At 44.6% G+C, this 20,242-nt stretch overlaps 1 protein-coding gene across 7 annotated transcripts in view; it reads right to left on the minus strand.

The window, feature by feature from the left end:
- The window catches only part of mtcl1 (microtubule crosslinking factor 1), a 59,521-nt gene continuing 39,279 nt past the window's right edge, over positions 1-20,242 (minus strand). For 4 of the 7 annotated variants that reach the window (XM_086204297.1, XM_086204296.1, XM_086204294.1 and 1 more), the window contains 7 exons: positions 19,744-19,908; positions 16,678-16,845; positions 12,821-13,093; positions 9,927-10,268; positions 9,585-9,661; positions 7,625-9,167; positions 1-1,324 (listed from right to left, as the gene is read on the minus strand). In XM_086204297.1, coding sequence (XP_086060423.1) covers positions 1,103-1,324; positions 7,625-9,167; positions 9,585-9,661; positions 9,927-10,268; positions 12,821-13,093; positions 16,678-16,845; positions 19,744-19,908 — 2,790 coding nt within the window. In that variant the 3' untranslated portion in view covers positions 1-1,102. Of the gene's footprint in view, positions 1,325-7,390; positions 7,416-7,624; positions 9,168-9,584; positions 9,662-9,926; positions 10,269-12,820; positions 13,094-16,677; positions 16,846-19,743; positions 19,909-20,242 lie in introns of all 7 variants that reach the window. The other 3 variants (XM_086204299.1, XM_086204295.1, XM_086204298.1) reach the window with 2 other exon arrangements.

Genomic DNA, 20,242 nt, shown 5'->3' on the forward strand with positions numbered 1-20,242 from the left:
ACAGGAGATCTTGTAAATACACATTCATTTTTAATACCATTTAATATTTACATTAGACTATAGATTGACTTCTTGACATAGACTTTTCATTGAAAACATTCATATTTTTTTTTCCACAATCCCATTTTCTTGTCAAAAGAAAGAATAATTCATATCCAATAGTAACAACTGTACAAAGACAGTCTGGTAGGTACAATAATTTACTTAAAAACATCTTATATCAGTCAAACCAACAAAAACAACAGCCCAAGTGTTTCCCTCATGGTTTCTTTTTTCTTTACTCCCCCAATCGAGCTGAGTGATCACAAATGACGAGAGCTCATATGTACATGCACTAAAGTGCTAGTGTTCAAAAGGCATGCAAATATTGGACTGATATTTGTACAACTGCCTTCCAGCGATGCATAAGGTTATTCAGTTTATCCCCCATATCTCCTGGAGCCAAACATTCATCCCAACGTAAACATAAATATTAGCATCAGAAATGACATCATGTGTCTCTGCTTCCAACCAGAAGAAGCAGAAGAAGGTTTTTTTGTTTGTTTGTTTGTTTCCTTGTGTTTCCCTTTCTGAATACTTCACGTCTTAAAGACATGTGGAACCAAAAAAATATTTTTTTTTAAAAATGAAGGAACTCTTATAAGAGCAAAACAACAGTTTGAGCATAAATTGATGCAGGACAAAGTACAGTTAAAAAGGTGTAAACAAAAGAGCGATGGCGTAAACTTAAACGAAGTGACGTAAGTTGCCAGGACTAAACCGCCGACGTCATGATTAAAACGCATTCACGTATTAACAAACACAAACGTAGCCACATGTGGGCTGATGAGGAACTCAAGTGTGAACAGGCACCTTCTATGGAAATGTAGTTTATTAGGTGATTTGTAGTTTTGTTGTTGATGATGTTACAGTACATTCCAGGTTCTTCTCTGAAGAAGTTCTGGTTGTTTTTCCTCGATGGTCAGCTGGTGTTACTGGGAGGGTCCCGGCCCCCCTTCAGGCTCACAGGAGTCTTTAGATTCGGGTTCATTCTGAGGTACTGGGTCTTTTTAGGCTCCGTTCAGGAGAGGCAGGCTGAGGTTGAGGAGGGAGAGCGGAGGCCTCACGCCGGCTCCTCGCCCTCCAGGATGGGTTTCCTGTGTCCCGGAGGTGGAAAGGTGAACCTCCTCTTTGTGCCCTCGCTCCACTTGGGAGAGGAAGCGGGAGAGCGGGAAGCCCAGCGGGAGGGGGGGCGGCGGTTGGCTGGACGGGCCGGTCTGAGGAAGCAGGAGTCCAGGGGCGGTGCCACTGGAGAGCGAGGCAGGTCCTGCCAATGACAATGTAGCTGTCAGAGAGAGAGAGGAGCAATGGGGAGGAGAGCAACGAGGCGTTTCGTGACCAGAAGAAATAAACAGATGTGAGAACGATGGATGAGAGAAAGTTAGAGAAGAGTGAGTAGGGGGCGGGGCCAGATGTATAACTGATGCTCCGCATGGATGGTTGCTCTATGACCAACAGATGTCAGAGGCGAAATTTAACGCAGAACGTTTTCAGGAGAGTTTACGTGGCGTTCCTATTGTTTCAATCAATAAGAGGAAGCAACAGCAGCACCTGGCGCCTCCTTCATGTAACGCCTCCCCTTCCCTCAGCAGACACCAACTTAGTGCCACAAGTCCAAGAGAAGGGAAAGGGAGAAAGGAAACTGAAGGAAAAACCACACAAAAAAAATGCCGCCAACATCAATAAAGCAGCCTGGTGAGACCATCCATATCTCTGGAGCCCCGCGGCCACAGGTAGAACCCCCAGGGTTAGAAAACGACCGACCAATCAGAGCTGCATAGTTATGCAGCTCCTGGTCTAAGCAATGAAAAAAAAGAAAGAAAGAAAGAAAGAAATCTAACACATCCGATAATGTCATAAAACAAAAGCTGCACAAATTGTAAACACTGGAACTTTCTTCATCTCAAGGTAAAGCCTCTACAATGATATAACATCTAATAATAATAATAATAATAGTAGTAGTAGTAGTAGTAGTAGTAGTGGTGGTTTAAAATTACATACACCCAAGGAGGCTTTATGGCAACAAAAACAACACCCAGCAGGACCTGGTGTCATTTAGTAGGACATCCACACAGGTGTGCAGTGTAGAGGAGGAGCTCTGGTGCTGCTCCAGGCGCCTGCCAAAAGCAAGCATGACGTGCGTATTTATGGATTGTGCCCAAAGGCCCAATTACACAGCAGCTGAGATGCATCAGACTCTGAGCTCAAGCGTTTATGACTCTGTGTAACTGTGTTACTGCTGTGGCGGCGCGCACACACACTCACACACACACACACACACGCACACACACAGATGAACGGTGTTTAGATGGCAGAGATCTTTATACATCTGTCTCTCAAACTAAAGCGAGAAAAGGAGGGCGGTAAGAAGAGAGAGACGCGTCTCAGGGTTAGTTTTTCTCCCCGTCAGATGTGAGAGTGACTGGGTGAGCGATCACACCACTGGCCTGATTTATAAATAGCTCATCTGCGGCGTTAGAGACTCTGGCTGAAGGATGAGAGGACACTGAATCTAGATGTGCTTTGAGTACGTGTCAGGCTGCAGTGGCGTGACAAAAAAAACCCCAAAAGAACTGAGTAGAAATGAAGCAGACGGATGGAAGGATGAATCCACAAGTGAGTGCAACCTGCAGGACGTCCTGACCAACAGGCAGGAAAACAAGATGGACGGGTGGCGTGTGTACCGAATAAACATCTCCACCCATCGTACAGCTGATGGAGACTGTGCCCACCGGACACGTCAGTTAATGGGCTGCAGCTTGTGGGTTAATACAAGATTTGTGACGCGGCAACATCAGATCACACAACACCACAGATCATGCACCAGTGTTCAGGGAGTCACTGAAACTCAGTCACATCAAACTTTACTTCACCCTCGATGCTTCCGACTTCAAGGAAAAATCCACTTCAACAGACCGCAGCTTTGATTTCGTAGAGCCAATCAGCCAGAAGTAAAAGTGAAGTGAAGCAAATGCAGAAATGAATTCTGACTTCTACAAAAATTTGGTAAAATGTGGTTTAGATTAAACCGTAATGTTACCGGTGGCCTGTCCTTCCCCATAGATTAGCGGTTGGTCAAAACTCCTGACTCTACGGCCGCATTCCAATTAGTTATAGAAACTTGATTTTCGACCGGGCGTCTTGTTCACTGGAATACAATAAGCACTTGTTCCATTTGGAGCTGACCGATTTGGAAAGAAGAAGATGATGATTTTTGGCTGATTATGATAATAAAATGAGAAGGAACTATCATTCTCGTGTCATTATTGACATTTTAACTTCTTTTATAAAGGTATTTTGACACTAATTTTTCCTTTAGAAAATATGGCAACCTGTTCAACCTCAGGTCCACAGAGAGTTGATTTTAACTCATTACGAGCAAAAACAGATTCATTTTCAAGTAAAATGAATGAAAATACAGATATTTTCACTTCTATCCAGTCATTAATTTTAGTGTATTTCAACTCACATTTGCGTAATTTGTGGTACTTTGACGTGCTGACTGGAACTGGAACTTTTCCTAAAAGTCACTCGCTGGGACCAACGATAATCAAAAGTTTCATCAGATCAACCAGGAATGAAGAAATGTTTTTATTGGTGCTGTCAGAAGATTAAAAAACAAAATCTAATTAATGACAGGATTTGTAATTAATTAATCGCATTTTAATCTCATATCTGCTTCAGGTCCCCAAATAAAGAATTTAAATTCGAGGACATTCCAAAAGTGTAGTGCATGACTGATCAAATGAATAAACTAAGAAGAGAAGATTTTAAATCCACATTTTTATTGGTGATTGAATAAAACCTCAGTCAGGGCGTCTTAAGGCGGAGCCTCAAACAGGCACTTTGACCAGCGACGCTCGTGGGAAGCGACGAGCCACTGCCAAGTACGGGTCCTTCAATGGGCCAAGTTTGTGTCTGGGTAAAATTCGCATTGAATTGCCACTCAAGTGTGCTATAATTAATCCTGCGTTCATTTTCATAAATATATTGATTAATCTAATTAATGCGTTAAAGTGACAGCCCAGTTTTTATGTGCGTTTTTTGCTCTCAGACAGGTTTTATTTATTCAACTATCTAACGTGTACGTTTTCCGAGAAATGTTAAACTGTTCACTTCAATTACGTATCGAACTGAAGACGTACAGAGTGTCTGAAGGTGGACTTTTCCTTCAAGCATGCACAAATATTTAATCATAAATATTAAGACTTCAAATGCATCCCGGAGAGGTGAGAGTGTTAGCACAGACGGTGATGAGTGTTAGCAGTCGTCTTCATCGCTCAACTGCTGGAGGTCTTGTTAGTGTGAGAGCAAATGTGAGGGAACTGTAAGAGGAAGTCAGATGGGCAAATACGTAAAAAAAATAAACAAAAACAAACAAAAAAAACACCATCCAGTAGCAGACAAAGAGGAGAACCTGGCAGAAACATGTTAGAACGGTCCAGGTACAAACAGCCCAGTCGAGGAGTGTCAGGCTGCAAGGGTGAAACTGGAAGAGTTGCCCTCATGGGTCATGTTTACTGGTCCAGCGATCGCAGACCAGTAATCAAGACACTGACGACTGCTGAGCTGCTTTAAAGGACCGTGCCGGCTGTGTTTGCAGGAGTTCTCCCATTAACAGTTACTTCTGTTCATTTAATAACTGGTCTTTTTGAGTTTTTTGGCAAATTTCGACAAAATTCTGGAAATAATTAGCAAAAAGAGAAAAAAGCCGTTTAAAAAAAAAACGGTTTTCTTCTCTTTTCCTGAAAACTTTAAAATGTATCAATTTAGTTTAAGAATAGCTACTTAAGTCTTAAATGATCCTTTAAGATTTATTCAACTTTATGTGATTGAAAAATGGGGAAAGTCTTTGGTAGTGAATTGAGTAATACAGAAACATAGCTAGGGATTCGTTTTTTTTTTTCTCCACATAATCAACTGATTTATTAATCTAATAAACTAAAAATAGTGAAAACTGCATTCGTAGAAGTACTGAAGGTGTATTTTTTATTCTAACACTCTAAATTGTGCTTGAAAAATGATCAATCAAAGATCAAAAGAGATGCAGCTGAAGGGTAAAACAATAATTACATTTCTAAGAAAAATGTAGTTTTACCGGCTGAGCTGTAACACAAACCTGCCTGCGTAATGAAAAGAGTCTCTGACCAGCAAACGCTTCACAAATTTTAAGATGCTGCAACTTCCTACATGCACCTGAACACACCAACAAGGCGACCGATCGCACCCATCTCAGCCCTCAGCTGCGCTGTTCCATGAAAAATATTTCTTTTTTGATTTGACGCCATGCTGGCAGGTAACTTAGATCTAATCTGAAGACATAAGGTACATTTGATTTGTGTTAAATGGGTTAAAATAAGCAAAAACAGCAGTATGGCCCTTTAAATAAATCAATGGTTTATACCAAAAAACACGTGAGCATGCGCGCACCAAGACGAAGAAACGGATGCACAACTTCTGACACCACTCCGATGGCTTCACACACTGTCACTGCTGTCCTGTGAAGCATGCATCAATGAGGAGGAGGAGGAGGAGGAGGAGGAAGAGGGAGGATTTGCAGGGGGGGTGAGGTGAGTGGTCCATGTGGCTGGTGAAACCCCCCGCCAAAGAGGAGGAAGAGGAACTTACATCACGGAGACAACCAGAGTTAGAGTCCCCAAGGAGTTGTTAGTATGACAGTGTGGTTCTGGATCAGAGCACAGCGAACAGGGAGGAGGGGGGAGAGATAACGCCCAGGGGGGAAGGGGGGAGAGGGGGGAGGAGGGAAGATAGAGCGGGAAATGTTAATCAGTAACACTGGGCAACGAGGAAGAGGAGCTACATGATCAGTCTGCATTTCAGAAGCAGAGCAGTAGAGCAGGAGACATTAGGGGACACATGCACGCACACACACACACTCATTCACCTCAGACCTGGAAAAAACACGAAGGGGTTGCTACACGGGGCCGGCCATTTTGCAGGGGCGGGGGGGGGGGGTAACAGGGAAGCGTACCAGCGATGACGACGATAAACTGTAAATAATGTGAGGTTTGCTGGAAGCTTTCTGAACACAGACCTCAGAAGACTTGCATTTAAATATTCTGAAGAAGAACCTCACAGACTCCTGGGGGTCCTCAAACCCTACTTTGAGAACCCTTGAGCTAGGGTCTGCTGCAAATCAGTGAGCTCAAACCTCCATTAGACGAGTGTCTGACTCACTGTAGAGCTGCAATATATAATATAATATAATATAATACAAATGTATCATCTATTCTGTTTACCTTAAACTTCATCATATTTCTTATTTTTACATTATCTTTGTCATTTTATGTTTTTAATGCTATCGAAGTAAAAAAAAGGGGAGGGATAGGAAATTACAACTTACAAAAATACAGTAATAAATGCTACAAAAACATAAAAAAAGAACTGAGACATCAATTTTTTGAAATTTCTTTTTTTTTTTTTTTTACTAATTTCATGTTCATGTTGAATGATTTATAATTTGATTATTATTATTATTATTGTTATTACACACCTCCCAGACTTTACAACCCAACTCAAGCAAATCCACACCAGTCTGTCATTCACATTTGGCTCTGTATTACAACACTGACACACCACTCGCAGAAGTACCATTGCATTTCATTATTTTAGCTCAATTATAACTGTGGCCGTCATACACGCTGCATAATCGTCCGTACACTCAGGTACCAGATTCAAATCTTTCTGCAGATTGGAGGACCCTGCTCGTGTCCACCCTCCGTGGATGGACATCACGAAGCTCCATTTCATGGTTTTGACACCAGGATCGTTGTTGTGATGGACAGTTTTAATTAAACATGACCCGCTTTTGCTACTAATGAATACATATCGTCACGTTTGATTTCACACCATCATTTAAACACGACACACAAACTCATTTTGTCTTTATCCCCCCTCCCCACACACACACACACACACACACACACACACACACACAGCTGAGTGGGTGTTGAGGAGATCACCTCAGAGCGCCGCCTTCTCTCGCTGAAACCGGCGCTTCTGTTAGCCTTTTCTGAATATCGAAGACTGTCATCGTCAACACCCCAAAACAAAAAAACAACAACAAAAAAACAAACTCGTGTCGCCCAAATTGATTCTGAGACAATGTAGTAAAATGACAGCCGATGATGAACGGCATCGTTACTGTGAGATGATTCACTTCTCCAGTTTTCTGACATTCATTTTGGTCGGGCTTCAGTCAGAGTTAAAGCCAAACTACACGTCACTACAGCAAAGAAGGAAGCAGAGAAGAAGAAAAGGAAACTTTAAGTCTTTATGTACAATATGGAAGAGAAGTATTACTGAGGAAGGTTCAGTATTTTAACATTACCATTGCATCAGTCAGTGCTTTCCATCTGAGAAAAAAAAAAAAAAGCAGTAACATTTTAGTGATGGTGCATATGATTAAAGCTTCATCTTTTAATACTCCCTTAAAAGTTTGTCTTCGACCTTTATGAGGAAAATCCCAGGAGAGGTTGTAAAAAAAAAATCACTGTGTCATAAAACATGAGCCCCAGATCAAATGAAAGATGGAGCGATGAGTCCGGTGCGTCTGTGTGTTTACCTCTATACATCCAGCCTGTCCTCTGTCCGAGTCGGCCTGCCGGCTGCCGTCTCTGCTGTGTCCTCCAGCCTGCAGCCTCCTCTCCTCCCTAAAACTCTGCTCCTGCAGCTTCTTATTGAGGATGCGAGCTGTGTTTTCAGCCAGCGTGTAGCCCGGAGGAGCAGACAGGTCCTGGCGAATGCTTACCACCTCTGGATTTTTATCCCCCTGTGTCTCCACTATCAACTGCACGGGGCTGGGGGATCGCCCGCGACTAGTCCGCAAGCATTCCTGCACAGTCCTGGGGTCTGTGGCGAGGGCCGCGTGAGCTGGGCTGGGCTCTGAGGTGGAGGGCGGCGTGGGGCGAGAGCGACTGGGGGACTTGTTGAACTTCTGCATGGCGTCGTAGACCACGGGGGTGTGGTCTATGATGTTGAAGAGGCTGGAGAGGCCGTCGTTGATGGTGGTGTGGACGGGGCTGTCCCGTGTGGTGGTGGAGCGGGCCCACGCTGACTCACTGTTGCCCTTCTGGGGCGTGGTGGGGGTGGGAGCACGGCTGGTGTTGGGGAGCTCTGCCTTGTTGGATGTGGACAGCTTACGCTGAAGCTTAGGCGAGCCGTACTTTGGTGAGCAGCAGGGTCGCTCAAACTTACTCTGGACCACTGGAGAGTACTGAACTTTCCTGAGGCTGCGGGACGGAGAGGAGATGGGAGTGCTGCCCCCTTTAGGAGTAAGACAGCGGTGAGGGCTGCTGGTCAGGTTCCTCAGCAGGTCTGTCTGCAGACCTACACTGATGGTCTGGGTGGTCTGAGTCCCTCGCGTGGTGAAACCGTTGGTTTGGCAGGCTGTGTCCCGGACTACCGGCCCTGGCGGAGAGCGGATGGCGTTCCTCACAGAGATGGCCACTTCCTTCATGTCATCGCTCATGTTTCTGGAGAGCTGAAGCTCCAGTGAGGCAGCGTAGCCCACTGTTGGGCAGATAGGAGATTGACTAGGAGAAGTCCTTAGCCCCGCACCCTCAAGAAGGCCACATGGCCACCTCCCACTGAACACCTCATCTGGCCCACTGGCTCCCACCCCTGCTTCTCCTCCACCTCTTGCTTTGGTCCCCTTTGCGTACAGGAAGTCTGGGTCTTGGGAAGTTGGGCGCTCAGTTGCCCCATGTCTAGTGGGGCTGTGGAGGATGTGGACCCCATAGTGCTCTGCTCCCACCCCTGCCGCCCCTGCTGCAGTGCACCTCAGAGGGGACTTGTGGCAGTGGTCAGGGCTGCTCAGGGTGCTGGTGGTCAGGCTGGCGCTGGTGGTGAGGAACCAGGAGGCTGGTTGGAATGAATCTGGAACAGGTTCCCCTCCCCGGGCCTCCCGAGTAGGACCAAGACCAGAGGTGGATGATGGGAAGTCCCAGCCCTCATTGTTGAACTCCTCAATGTACTTGAGGTCGTCTGGAGACAGGGGCGGCGTGACGTCATCTTGACCCTGTTGACCGTGGCGGGTCTTGTCAGGGAGGAACGGCGAGCTGTCCATCAACCGCTGGAAGTCGCTCATGGAGCAGACGGACTTGGCTCTGCAAACACATTCAAGTCACCTTTAAGAAACCAAACGTCCCAACGAGCAGCCTGATGCTGCTGGGCTCCCTCTGCACACTGACAAAGAGCTAAATGTTTAAGAGTGTTTACTGACGAGTAATTTAGCTGTTTTAAAACTGTCTGAATTATTTAACAGCAGGGAGCGTTTCCTCAAACCTTCACCAAAAAAAAAAAAAAAAAAAAAAAATCACCAGAGGGAAAACTGTCACCTCCAGTACCAGTTAACAGAATCAATAGCTGATCTCTTGAGGGACCCATGTGTATGTATGAGCAACAAAAATGCAGCAGCAGGCTGAATAATCTACAGGCCGCTTCTCAAACACAGCAGCTTCCCCAGAATAGTTTGGCCCCTTAAAAAGGACTTTCTGAAGTCCGTTTGACTCAAACAAAGTTACCTGAGCAAACTGCCGCCGCTCATCTCCTCGTCTGGATAGGCAGGATCAGCCTCTCTCTCGGAGAGCTCGTTCAGGGCCTGCAACCAAATCATGCGGAAAAATAGGAAGGTAAGCAGTACATTAAATGAATATGAATCAACTTAAAAACAATGAATTCAGAATATGTTTACACTAAGAAAATTGAGTAAAACCATAAAATGTAACCAGATTATTTAAAATATTTAACATTTTTGATTTCATGTTTAATTTCATGGGAAGAAATAAATATAACCTCTAATTTATTCCTCATGCAAACTATTTCTGTGTGTTTAATTTTGATTTGTCATCTACTGAGTGTTTTACCTCCTTCATGCAGGGGAACCTCTTCTCACTCTCCAGTCTGGAGGGTGGAGGGCCCTCCAGGCCGCTGAGGGGGTCCAGAGTCAGAGCGTCCAGGAACAGGTTCTCTTTTGGGCCCTTCAGCCTCATGGCAGCCCCCTGCTCCTCCATCATGGCCTCAGAGTCCGAGAGGGAGCGCGTGGGGGGGACCAGGACAGGAGTGGATGTACCAGGGGAGCGGGGAGAGCGAGGTGAACGAGGGGCGTTGCAAGGGCTGTCCTGAGGGGAGAACACACCCCTGAGGCCTGAGCTGCTGTCTTTGATGTCAATGCCCTCACCGCGGCGGCCGTTCAGCTCCCTCTGCAGCTGCACACGGAGACACACACATGAACGTAATGGGATTATCGGAAAACTACATGCTTTCTCTCAGTGAAAGAGGGAATTGGACACTGACGTGGTTGAAATGAGCGGCTGAAACTAATGATTCTTTACATTGCAGAGTCACAGTTGTGTATAAAATGTCCAAAACATCACCATTACCTAGAACCCAAAGGTGGCAAACACATCACGCTCTAACTTGCAATAATATAAAACAAAATAATTTAAACATTTTAAAAACTGGAAACTTTCATTCCTCCCCTGAACGTCGAGCTTTGAATCCTCCGAGCAGAAATCACGACAAGGAGAATAACGAGGGCCTCACTGTGTTTTACAAGCTGCGTCAACAGAAGCCAGCAAAGCGTGAGGTGGATGGTGTAGAAGCTGAAACGGTTCAGGAAACGTTTGTGAAACTGGTCTAAAAAAATTCCAACGCCATGTGAGTTTATAAAAATGTGTTTAAATTTTGACTGATTAGTTATAGTTCTACGTCACCAAAAAAGTCAAAATAATACAACACATGTGGCCTCTAATGCTTCGGAAGGACACTGGTCTCTCTGTTGAGTGTCCTGTCCTTCACCCACAGCCGTTTAGCCTTTTGGGGATGTGTTTTCTCCTCCTGCATATCAATAAGTATGAATTCTCTGATAGCTCTCCTCCCATTCTCAGGGACAGCCATTAGGAAATGGAGTAAGCGACCCGAGCCAGAAGACAAAGAGGTACAAAACAATCAGATTGTAATTATCCGGGAAGTGTGAAGCCAGCCTGAGGGTCACGTTTTAGTCATGCAGGCTTTGGCTCAATAAGAACCACCTTCCATGAGTCGACAGACTCAGCAGACCCCCGCAACCTCCACAGTCGCTGGCTGATTGGACCGCTGGCCAGGGCTCAGGGCAGAGGCATGTTCACCAGACTCTCTACCTGATTTATTCTTTACGTTCTCAAAACACTTTGATTTGAACAACAAAAAAAGAGAAAGGAACCACAATAATTTCATTTAAGCGTTGGTTCATGCAGGACCACCTCCCTGTCACTCTGTGAGTGAGTGGATTGGTGAGCACATGACCGGATAAAGAAGACGTGAAATACCTGACGATGCATTTGAGATTTTGTACATAAACATTTTGGGGCAGTTTTTTTTTTTTTACTGCTGTCTACTGTTGTAGACGTGTTTAGCCGTTAGCCTCAAGCTAAACACATGAGGCTGGCTCTTCCTGAGGCACAAAGAAGTAATGCAGGAGGGAAAAACTTTACCGTGGGCTTCAGATACCTACTTTGGGTACTTGCAAGACAAAAAAAAAAAAAAGACACTTTTAGGGATGCTTTAAGATGTACTTTGTCCTACTTTATAATCTGCTAAATAAGTTCTGAACATGCTATCACAGTACAGAGTGCAGAGATACTGTATTCCTCAGCTTTCAGCCGCTGAGTAGTCCACCTGCAATATTCAGAGTTCTCCATTCTTGGCGTTGAAGGAGATCATCCATATTAATCATTCACTTTCTCCTGCCTGTATGAGCATTTCAGCCGGTGACCTGTACTTTATGGTTTGCTGCGACATCCCTGAATAATGCATTGGTAGTATTTTTAAGATGGTAAACACGAGCTCTGTTCTGCTTTTATCGCTGCTGTCCCCGCTTTATATGTTAATATTCTCACCCTCATATCATATTATCCACTGCATGCTCCCACTTCCTCCCTTGAACATCCCATAGAAGGGAGGTGAGACGCTGCAGTGGCTCTAATTAAATCCCACAGAGGACATCAATTATTCAGTAATGCTCTGTATTTATTGTATCAAGCTTTGACAATGGTGAAGTACCACATAACAGGATGGTAACTGCCTTTGGTGCTTTGTCACTCTTTCTCTCTAGCATCCATTCCAACAAGTGGAGCCTTCAGATCTTTAAATTATCGCGTTTGTTAGTTTGATCTTTAAAGTTTGCTCTCAAATGGTAAAATCTGTGTATATTCATTCTTTTTTTTTTTCCCAGGGAGTAGAAAAGTCCAAGGTTTAGGTTGCTTCGCGTGATCAAAAAGCAAAACATGATTTCTACCACAAAGACAGAATGATGACGGAGACTGATGATGCTGTAGCGCGAAGAAATGACGGTTGACCTTCACTCTTTGGTACTTATTAACCACTGATAATTAAGACATTTTGTATATGCGCAAGTAAAAATTGGCTTTAGGCAAGTGAGGAAGTCAAAGCAAGTCGGGAGATACTGAAAAATAATCAAATCAAATATGGAAAGGAATGTTGGTTGCAATCACAGGTCCTCGTCAGAATAACATTGTCTAGTTGTTGGGGAACAGAATTTTCATTTTTCTTGGTTCTTGAATCCCTATCAGAATACATACTGAGAGCAAAAGTTCATCTAGACTTTGAGAACAGATAAAAAGGTGTAAAAACTCTTCTCCCAATTGAGCCCGACTTAAACTCTCTCCGTCTAATCCTTTTTTTAATCTCTCTCTGTCTTCACTCTCCATCTTCTTCTATCATTAACTGTATTTCAGTGCATCTCTCCCCCTCCTCTCACCCTCTCCATCTTGCGGTGGAGCTCCCTGGTGTTGCCGTCCCACTCCTGCCTCTGCCGTTCAAAGTGTTCCAGGAGCTCGGCCCTCTCGCGGCTCCACCTCTTTTCTCCGTGCTGCAGCTTCCAGCGGAGGTCCAGCGAGGTGTTGTGGCTCTCGGCGAGCAGACGCTGGTGCTCCTCGCGCTCCTGCTTGAAGGCCCACTCCAGGTCTTCGACAGGATCCCCTTCACCGCCCTGGGCCTCATCTCGCACTTTACCACGCGCTTCCTCCTCCAACTGGGTAAACAGCAAACACACAAGATGTTGTCCTGATTGTTGGATTCCATTCACAGAAACAGAAGCTAACATGGACACAGTGATTCACATGCTTGCAGGGTGACTCGAAATTATCGATGTTCCACAGAAATCCTCAGAACAACAGGAGGAGGCCACTCCTCTCGTTCCCTAACAGAGCAGCACTCCTCTCGTTCCCTGACAGAGCAGCACTTTCCAATATCATTTCCAATATCAAACGTCCCACGTCCAGTTGACCAGATTTTACTTCGCTTCGATCTACGATGACCTGGATGAATGAGAACCTACACAGACAGCACTTTCCAATCTTCAGACAGGCTTTGATCTCGCGCCATAATGCTACAAACCCGAGTCTGCAGTGCTGGAGCTGAGTGAGTCAAGGCCGCCTTCAAACGTGAGCTTACGTAACTCCAATTACATTTGTCTTGCATACTTTTACAGTGGGTTTTAAAACTGTCTAATTACATTCTAGAGGGGATAAGATGCACAATAATAGCACGTTATAACACATTATAAAAATAAGGATTTATTTGGGAGGTTTGGTCACCCGAACACAGTCGGAAACATGAGGCTGTCTGCGCAATGACATAAATATCTCGTAATCATATCCCCCGATTTGTTATGCCAGGGGTCAGCACACGAAGGTGCCGTGCCTGCCGCTTGTTTGGCAACGTACTCGACCCCTTTTACTGCAGAGCCGTGACTCCATGTTGTTTTCTGGGCTGTGTCCGCAGTGAACTCCGCTTCTAGGCCTGACTCCAGGAATGTTGCCTCTTCTGGACAAGGTACCCACAGTCCCAACATAAACAACCACTAGGATATATAAGGAATCCCTTTCACAACTACAGTCCATTTGACTAGTAGGAATCAACCTGACTGGTTCTTTTTGGATTAAGAATTTTTGGTGCAAGAATTCAAGGGGACCAAATCTAAAAAAAAGACATTTACTGGGGTGATAAAGGCGCAGTGCTCACAGATGTTGGTCTAATTGGTCAAGTTTTCAGCCCAGATTGCTTGCAATCATTGGATTTCAGCAATAGTCCCTGTTAGTCTTCTTACTAACACGTAACCTGATGCTGTGTTTACATAAGAACAAATGCGACATGCAGACAAAGATCAGGTTTGCCCCAGAGTTCAATCAGAAATGGGCCAAGATCACTTCGGAGAGGCAGCCCAACCAGAGCTTTCACAAGTGCCCAAATGAACCGCACCGGTGGATAAACTGCACCACGGTTTGATCACAACGGACTAATGGACGGATTTTGAAAGTGCCCAGGCTTTGGAGGGCTCAGACATCTGGAGGGAAGAGTTCCAGCTCCTTCACATCAGGAGGAGGCAGCGAACCCTGATCAGCCCTGAGAAGCGACTCATAGGAGCCGTCTGCAAAAGGTCAGAGACTTTCATAAAACACCATCTGGTGGTTACAAATTACTAGAATCCTGATTAGATTGGTTCTTGCCTGATTTGCAACACCAGATGCGTTGTCAGGTAAGTTCATTTATCTGACTGGGATGAATCCATCCTCCTCCAACTGGAGGTTTTTCAGACATGTCCAACTGTGAGCAGGCCCAGGGGGTGGATCTAGAACTTGCTGGAGGGATTTTCTATCACATCTGGCTTGGGACCCCCCTTGGGAAGAGCTGCCGTGTGTTCCAGGGGCTGCGTTTACCTGAAACTGTCTGCCGCCAAGACATCCTGGCTCTCTGAACGGGCGTAATATTGACGGATGGGTCCTTACAGGATATCCACTTATAAACACAAAGGGGGTCATTTACAATCCTTCTCTGCTCCACTGGGCTGAATAATTATGAAAAACATACATTCGGGGCATCATTGCCGAGTCAGAGGAGCAGAGCGTGACATGAAATGGTATGAGACTAAAGTAAGTAAATTAGTTCTCATCGAGGCTCTCATTGACCTCTGAGCGCCTCTTTCCAAAGATATGAGCCACGTAAAGGCTACACAGATTAAGAGTACGAGGGTTAAAAATGATTATCTCCCTTCTAAAACTCGAACTGCTTAATTGGTTCCCATAGCGGCGGCTCCCTTTTGTCAGATAGTGCTGAGAAAGGCTCTGACGGCGTGGTTTTCAAAATAACATCAGATACCGCAGAGGTCAAGAAGTAATAGATTTACTACCCTCAAGATGATCGCAAACTTTGTCAAATACAGTACTGAAACGACAGTTGTGACAGCGAAGTTCTAACGACGCTGCTCACGTGGACCACAAAGCCCACTGGTCCTAACTTCATGTTACTGTGCCACTTCTCCGTCCCAAAAATGAGCTTCCTCTCAGCGCGAGCTCGCTCTTCTTTACTTCTGTTAATAGTTCCTAAGGTTCCTTGTTAGCCGCTAGCCTCAGTAACTGCAATTCTTCCTGGGGTCCACACAAACTGCATTATCAAAATGACTTGAAACACCTATAAAGCCTACAATATTATTCATTTACTTCTGCCATTAGTGACAAAATTAAAGTCTCCTCCTGAGGCGTAAACAAGCAAGGCGGCAAAACGGTGGAGTCATTTTTTTTTTTTTTTTTTTAGCGGCACTGTGGAATCTCCGTGGAAAAGTAGCTACTGAGATGAATCGGCGAGAAAACAACAAAAGCCAACACTGAGACAAAGGTAGTGTAAGACGAACCCTTGATATGACAAGGATACAAGAGGAGACGCAATGACATATGCAGGAGACGAAACGGAACGGAGCAGAACACAGTTTCACGCTTTGCTCTACAGAGAAACACCTAGACTCACTGGAAAGGTCTGTTGTTTACTTCCAAATGTGGAACGGTGTGAAACGATTGAGACTTATTTAATCAGGAGGAGCAGGAAAAGATGCAGAAATGTACAATATACTAATTTCGCAAATTTTATCACACAGGAATGGGATGAGTGTCACTGGTCGGGGGAGGCCTTGTGGTTTCGTGGGGTTCTTGGTGTCGTTCGTCAGTCAGGCAGCAATACGCAAAAAATATTTTTTGTAAACTCGGTGGAGGTTTGAAGTACGGACCGAGAAGATACAACAACAACAACAATCTGTTGAATATTGTAAAAAAAAAAAAAAAAGGTCACCATTGCAGTGGTACAGTCAGCGCTCGTCGAATTATCTCGTTTGCTTTTGTTATTTCAACCAAGTAAAAATCATGTGATTCCAGGAAGAAGCTGTGCCTGCAGGGCTTTAGTTGTTCATTAAATCATACAACGATGGAGAGAAGACACGATATTAGCAAGCAAATTATTATTTTTTTGGGGATTATTGGAAGCTGTTCTCCTTTCATTCAACGACTGATTGTTGGTTAGACATTGATACGTTGGTCACATGAGTTACGGATGAGGGCACAGATTCAGTTGTCGTTCATCTCCTTAGGGCTCTTTTGAATCATACTGGAGAGCCTTGTTAAAACACAGGTCAGGCGCTTGTGACTTAAGGTGGCTCTGAGTGGGATTTCATCCCTAGAGAAGACAACATGTTTACTGTCGTCTTGCTGCTTCTTGAATACACGCATGGATTAGGACACCAGATTGTACGCTGTCCCTTTAAGGAAGCTGCTGAGACGCCATCTGTACCTGGGCGACCTGGCACTTCATCTCTGTCCACTTGACCTCCCAGGCAGCTTTGTCATTGGCGTAGGATTGTTGCAGTTGGCAGCGCCGCGCCTCCTCCTCCCGCAGCTCCTCTCGAAACTCCTCCAGCAACGACCGCAGGGCCTGCAGCACGCGCCTGTTCTCCCCGAACTGCACAGCGGAGGAGACGCACGCAAACCAATTAGCAAAAACACACATTGAGACAAGGTGAGTGCAGCACACACAGCAAGGTCAGCAAGTTCTGTCCTTATCAGTGATGGACTTTTATTCTGTTTTTATCTGCGTCCTTTATTTGTCTTTACAGCGCTGTGGGACGACCTCTTTTGTAGATGCTTTATAAATCAATTTGACTTGAAACATCATCGTTTCCCATCTTGTCTCCTGATCTATTTTTTTTGTCCTTGATTTCTCCCACATCTTCCCTCCACGTATAAGAGAGTGAACACCTGACTGATCGAAGTAAATCCAGATTTACTCAGAAACCGAACTGTTGGCCACTTTATGCAACAAAAAAATGAAGATAACAATAAAATGCGTGGTTTGTCAGACAACTGTTTACGCAATTAACTGTGTGAAAATGTATTTCAATAAAGAATTAGCTGAAAGGAAAAAAAAAAACCTAATTAATTGTGATACAGTAATTACCGCTGATGAACTGCAACTTTTCAGTCCAAATAGCTGCAATAAATAGCAGGAGATTTGATTTAATTGACACGTTTTCATTTCGAGCCTCAGGCTTTCTTTGAGCAGTGACATCCAGTGGGTCACAGATGAAAGAGCAGTGCATGTTTGGAGAAGTGTCGACTCGGGGCGGTGTGTGTTTGCCTCTGGTTGGAGAGTCTGCAGGTCTTGGCAGGAAGAAGCGGCGCACAGAGTTCAAATAGATCTTTCACTACAGCGCCACTTGACAGGACGATGCCAGTTCACCTACAGCGCGGATCAACCTATAGATAGAGGAGGAACCCCCGTGGGTTATTTTCTATCAAGCCAGATGCAACTGCAGTAGATCTGACTATTTGTTCCTGCTATTCTCAAACAGCGGGAGCTTCAAAATAAAAATCAGACGTTTTTCATGTCATCAGTTCCACCCTGAGGGTATGTTTGTAAAAGTGTTTCTCTCGCAGTTGAAAAGGAAACATCTTAGATACCCCGACAAGTGAGGAAAAAATGTCTGTCTTTCTTGTTAAGCGTGCCTTCACCTGAAAAAAGTCACCTGTCGCGGTTGAAATCTTAGCCATCTTTAATCGGACCCTTGGATGGTGCAACGCCACCGGAGGGGTGTGAGTTTAAGCTGTGTGGGATATGAGAGCCAGTCTGCCTGGTGGGACCCTGCACGTCCCGCCTGTCACTCAGCAGGGGTCAGGTTCAGTTCCTCAAACCAAGGGCTGCTCAGTTTGGGGCCTGTTCAATTCGACCGACCAGATTTAAAAAGAAAAAAAATAATATTTACAGGCCTAATAATAATTTAAAAAAGGCTATCTAAAATAATTTAAACAGCTGCTGCAATTCACTGTTTTTATCTTTTAAAGTAAAAAAAAAAAAAAAAATCTTTAAGTAAATACGATCCCTCATGACTAACTTTTTTTTACCCCAGTATTCAAACAGGAGTCAGTTTAGCGTAATTAAAGTATTAAAGAATGGAGAAGCACATAGACAAAAGACATTTTAACGGCACAGTGTGTCATTGTGTGTGTGCAGCCCACCATTAAGTTTCAGTTTTAGTCCTCCAAGGGAGAGAGTTAGCACAACCCTGCTCTAACCTCAACCACTGACCCAAAAATCTGTCTTTCAATGAGGGACACAGCTTTGTCCCCAAATGCGTATCCCAACTCTACTGGTGTTAGCATGGTCTGTGTCCCTGGAAGTGGATTAGGTCATAAATTTGAGGGACTGCGGGCCAATATGTCAGACATCCCTCTCCACCATCATCATCAAATCGTTAGAGTTCCCATAAGCAACTCAGCGGTATCAGATATTCGCGGACCCTGGAGGAATTAAGTGGAATTATTCCCTCACCTGTCTTGGGCCTTAAATAATTCAAGACTCTGAACTCAAAACTTTCAGTGACCTCTTCCAGAGTTAAGATGCTATTATCTCACTCTGCTGCAGGAATTATCATCGCCGCTTGCTCGGCTCGGCTGTAGAAGCCATGTGAGCAAATGCTTACTGTATCAAAGCAAGTCTGCATTTCTGCTGTGGTTCATAAAAGCTTAAAAGTAGTCTTCTGGGCTTGTTTACTGGAGAGCTCTGATGTCAGATCACTGTATGTTGCAGAAAAAAAGAAAAAAACAACAACATTCGGGCAAAGTCGACCACTTTGGCCTGCTTAATAATGCATCCGACCTAAAATGCTTACATAGTTTCGATCGCAAACTCATACACACGCTAAGGTTAGGTTTAAACTCGGAGCAGCCTCAGCAAACACGGGTCCTTTAGTCGACGAACCCATCTTTGTTAGAGTTACAGGCATAAAACACGATTTACTCAAAATAATTACTGCCTCCGTGTCGTTATCTGGGTCAGAATTCTCATTTGCAGCTCATGCCAAACATCTCTGAGCGACTGCCAAAAACGAAACTGTGCACAATGAAACGAGTAGCTGGAAGTCCAAACTGACACAGTTAGTGAAGTCATCTAAATGTCCAGTTTTCTATCTATGACACGTCTTTGTCTGATTCATACGATTTAATATAGACTCATTGGCACAGACTTGTTTGTGTCATGGCAAAAGTGCTGCGTTCAAGAAAAGTCTAAATTCCAACTTGGAGGTTGACAACTTCAGTAAAATATCAACAAATGCATTTCAGGTCATTTCCATAAGTGACGCCAATCAATTCACTTTTAAACCCTGAAACTGGGATATTAACATAAAACTGATATCAAACACAAAATTTCATATTTTGACAGAAAATTAAAGATTTACAAAAACAATGAGCACAGGTTGCACGAGTTTGATCGTATTATAAACGGAAAAACCTGGCATTTTCCAAGCAAAAGTCAACAGTTTTTCCAGTCAGACCGGTGAAGGAGGTGTAACTAGGCGATTACCTGTCTTTGATGCTGCAGGTGCCGGTCAGGTGACAGCAGCGGGATGACGGGGTCCGCTACGTCCCCTGGAGTTGGCGGTAAACACAGTCTGTCGTCTCTCTCCGCCTCCCCCTCTGCCTGCTCCATTATCACTCCCAATTCTGGGATGCCTTCCAATTTCTCAAACTGGAACAGATGATGTGGCCATGAAAAGCTGTGCTTCAATTCATGCACTCGTTTTCCTGTTTCAGGCTCAAAGTCACTCAGAGTATCCCAGCATGCAATGGGGCAGAAGACAGAGAGAGACAAGTTGTCTGTTGCTGGTCCATCACATTGTTTACACGGAAAAATAAGCAGTCAGTTTCGTAATCATACCTGTGGGACACTCACAGTCACACACTGATGTGATCACAAGGTTTTTGGAGTAAAAACTTGAACCCAAAGGCAAACACAGAGTCCAGCCTTCAGGCTGATGAGCTCCTGTATCAGACTTATTCTTATATGACCTCATAAACACGTA

This window comes from Aulostomus chinensis, chromosome 5 (genome assembly GCF_037954235.1).
Source record: "Aulostomus chinensis isolate RoL2024-O1b breed Wild chromosome 5, RoL_Achi_v1.0, whole genome shotgun sequence".
Classification (NCBI taxonomy): Eukaryota; Metazoa; Chordata; class Actinopteri; order Syngnathiformes; family Aulostomidae; genus Aulostomus; species Aulostomus chinensis.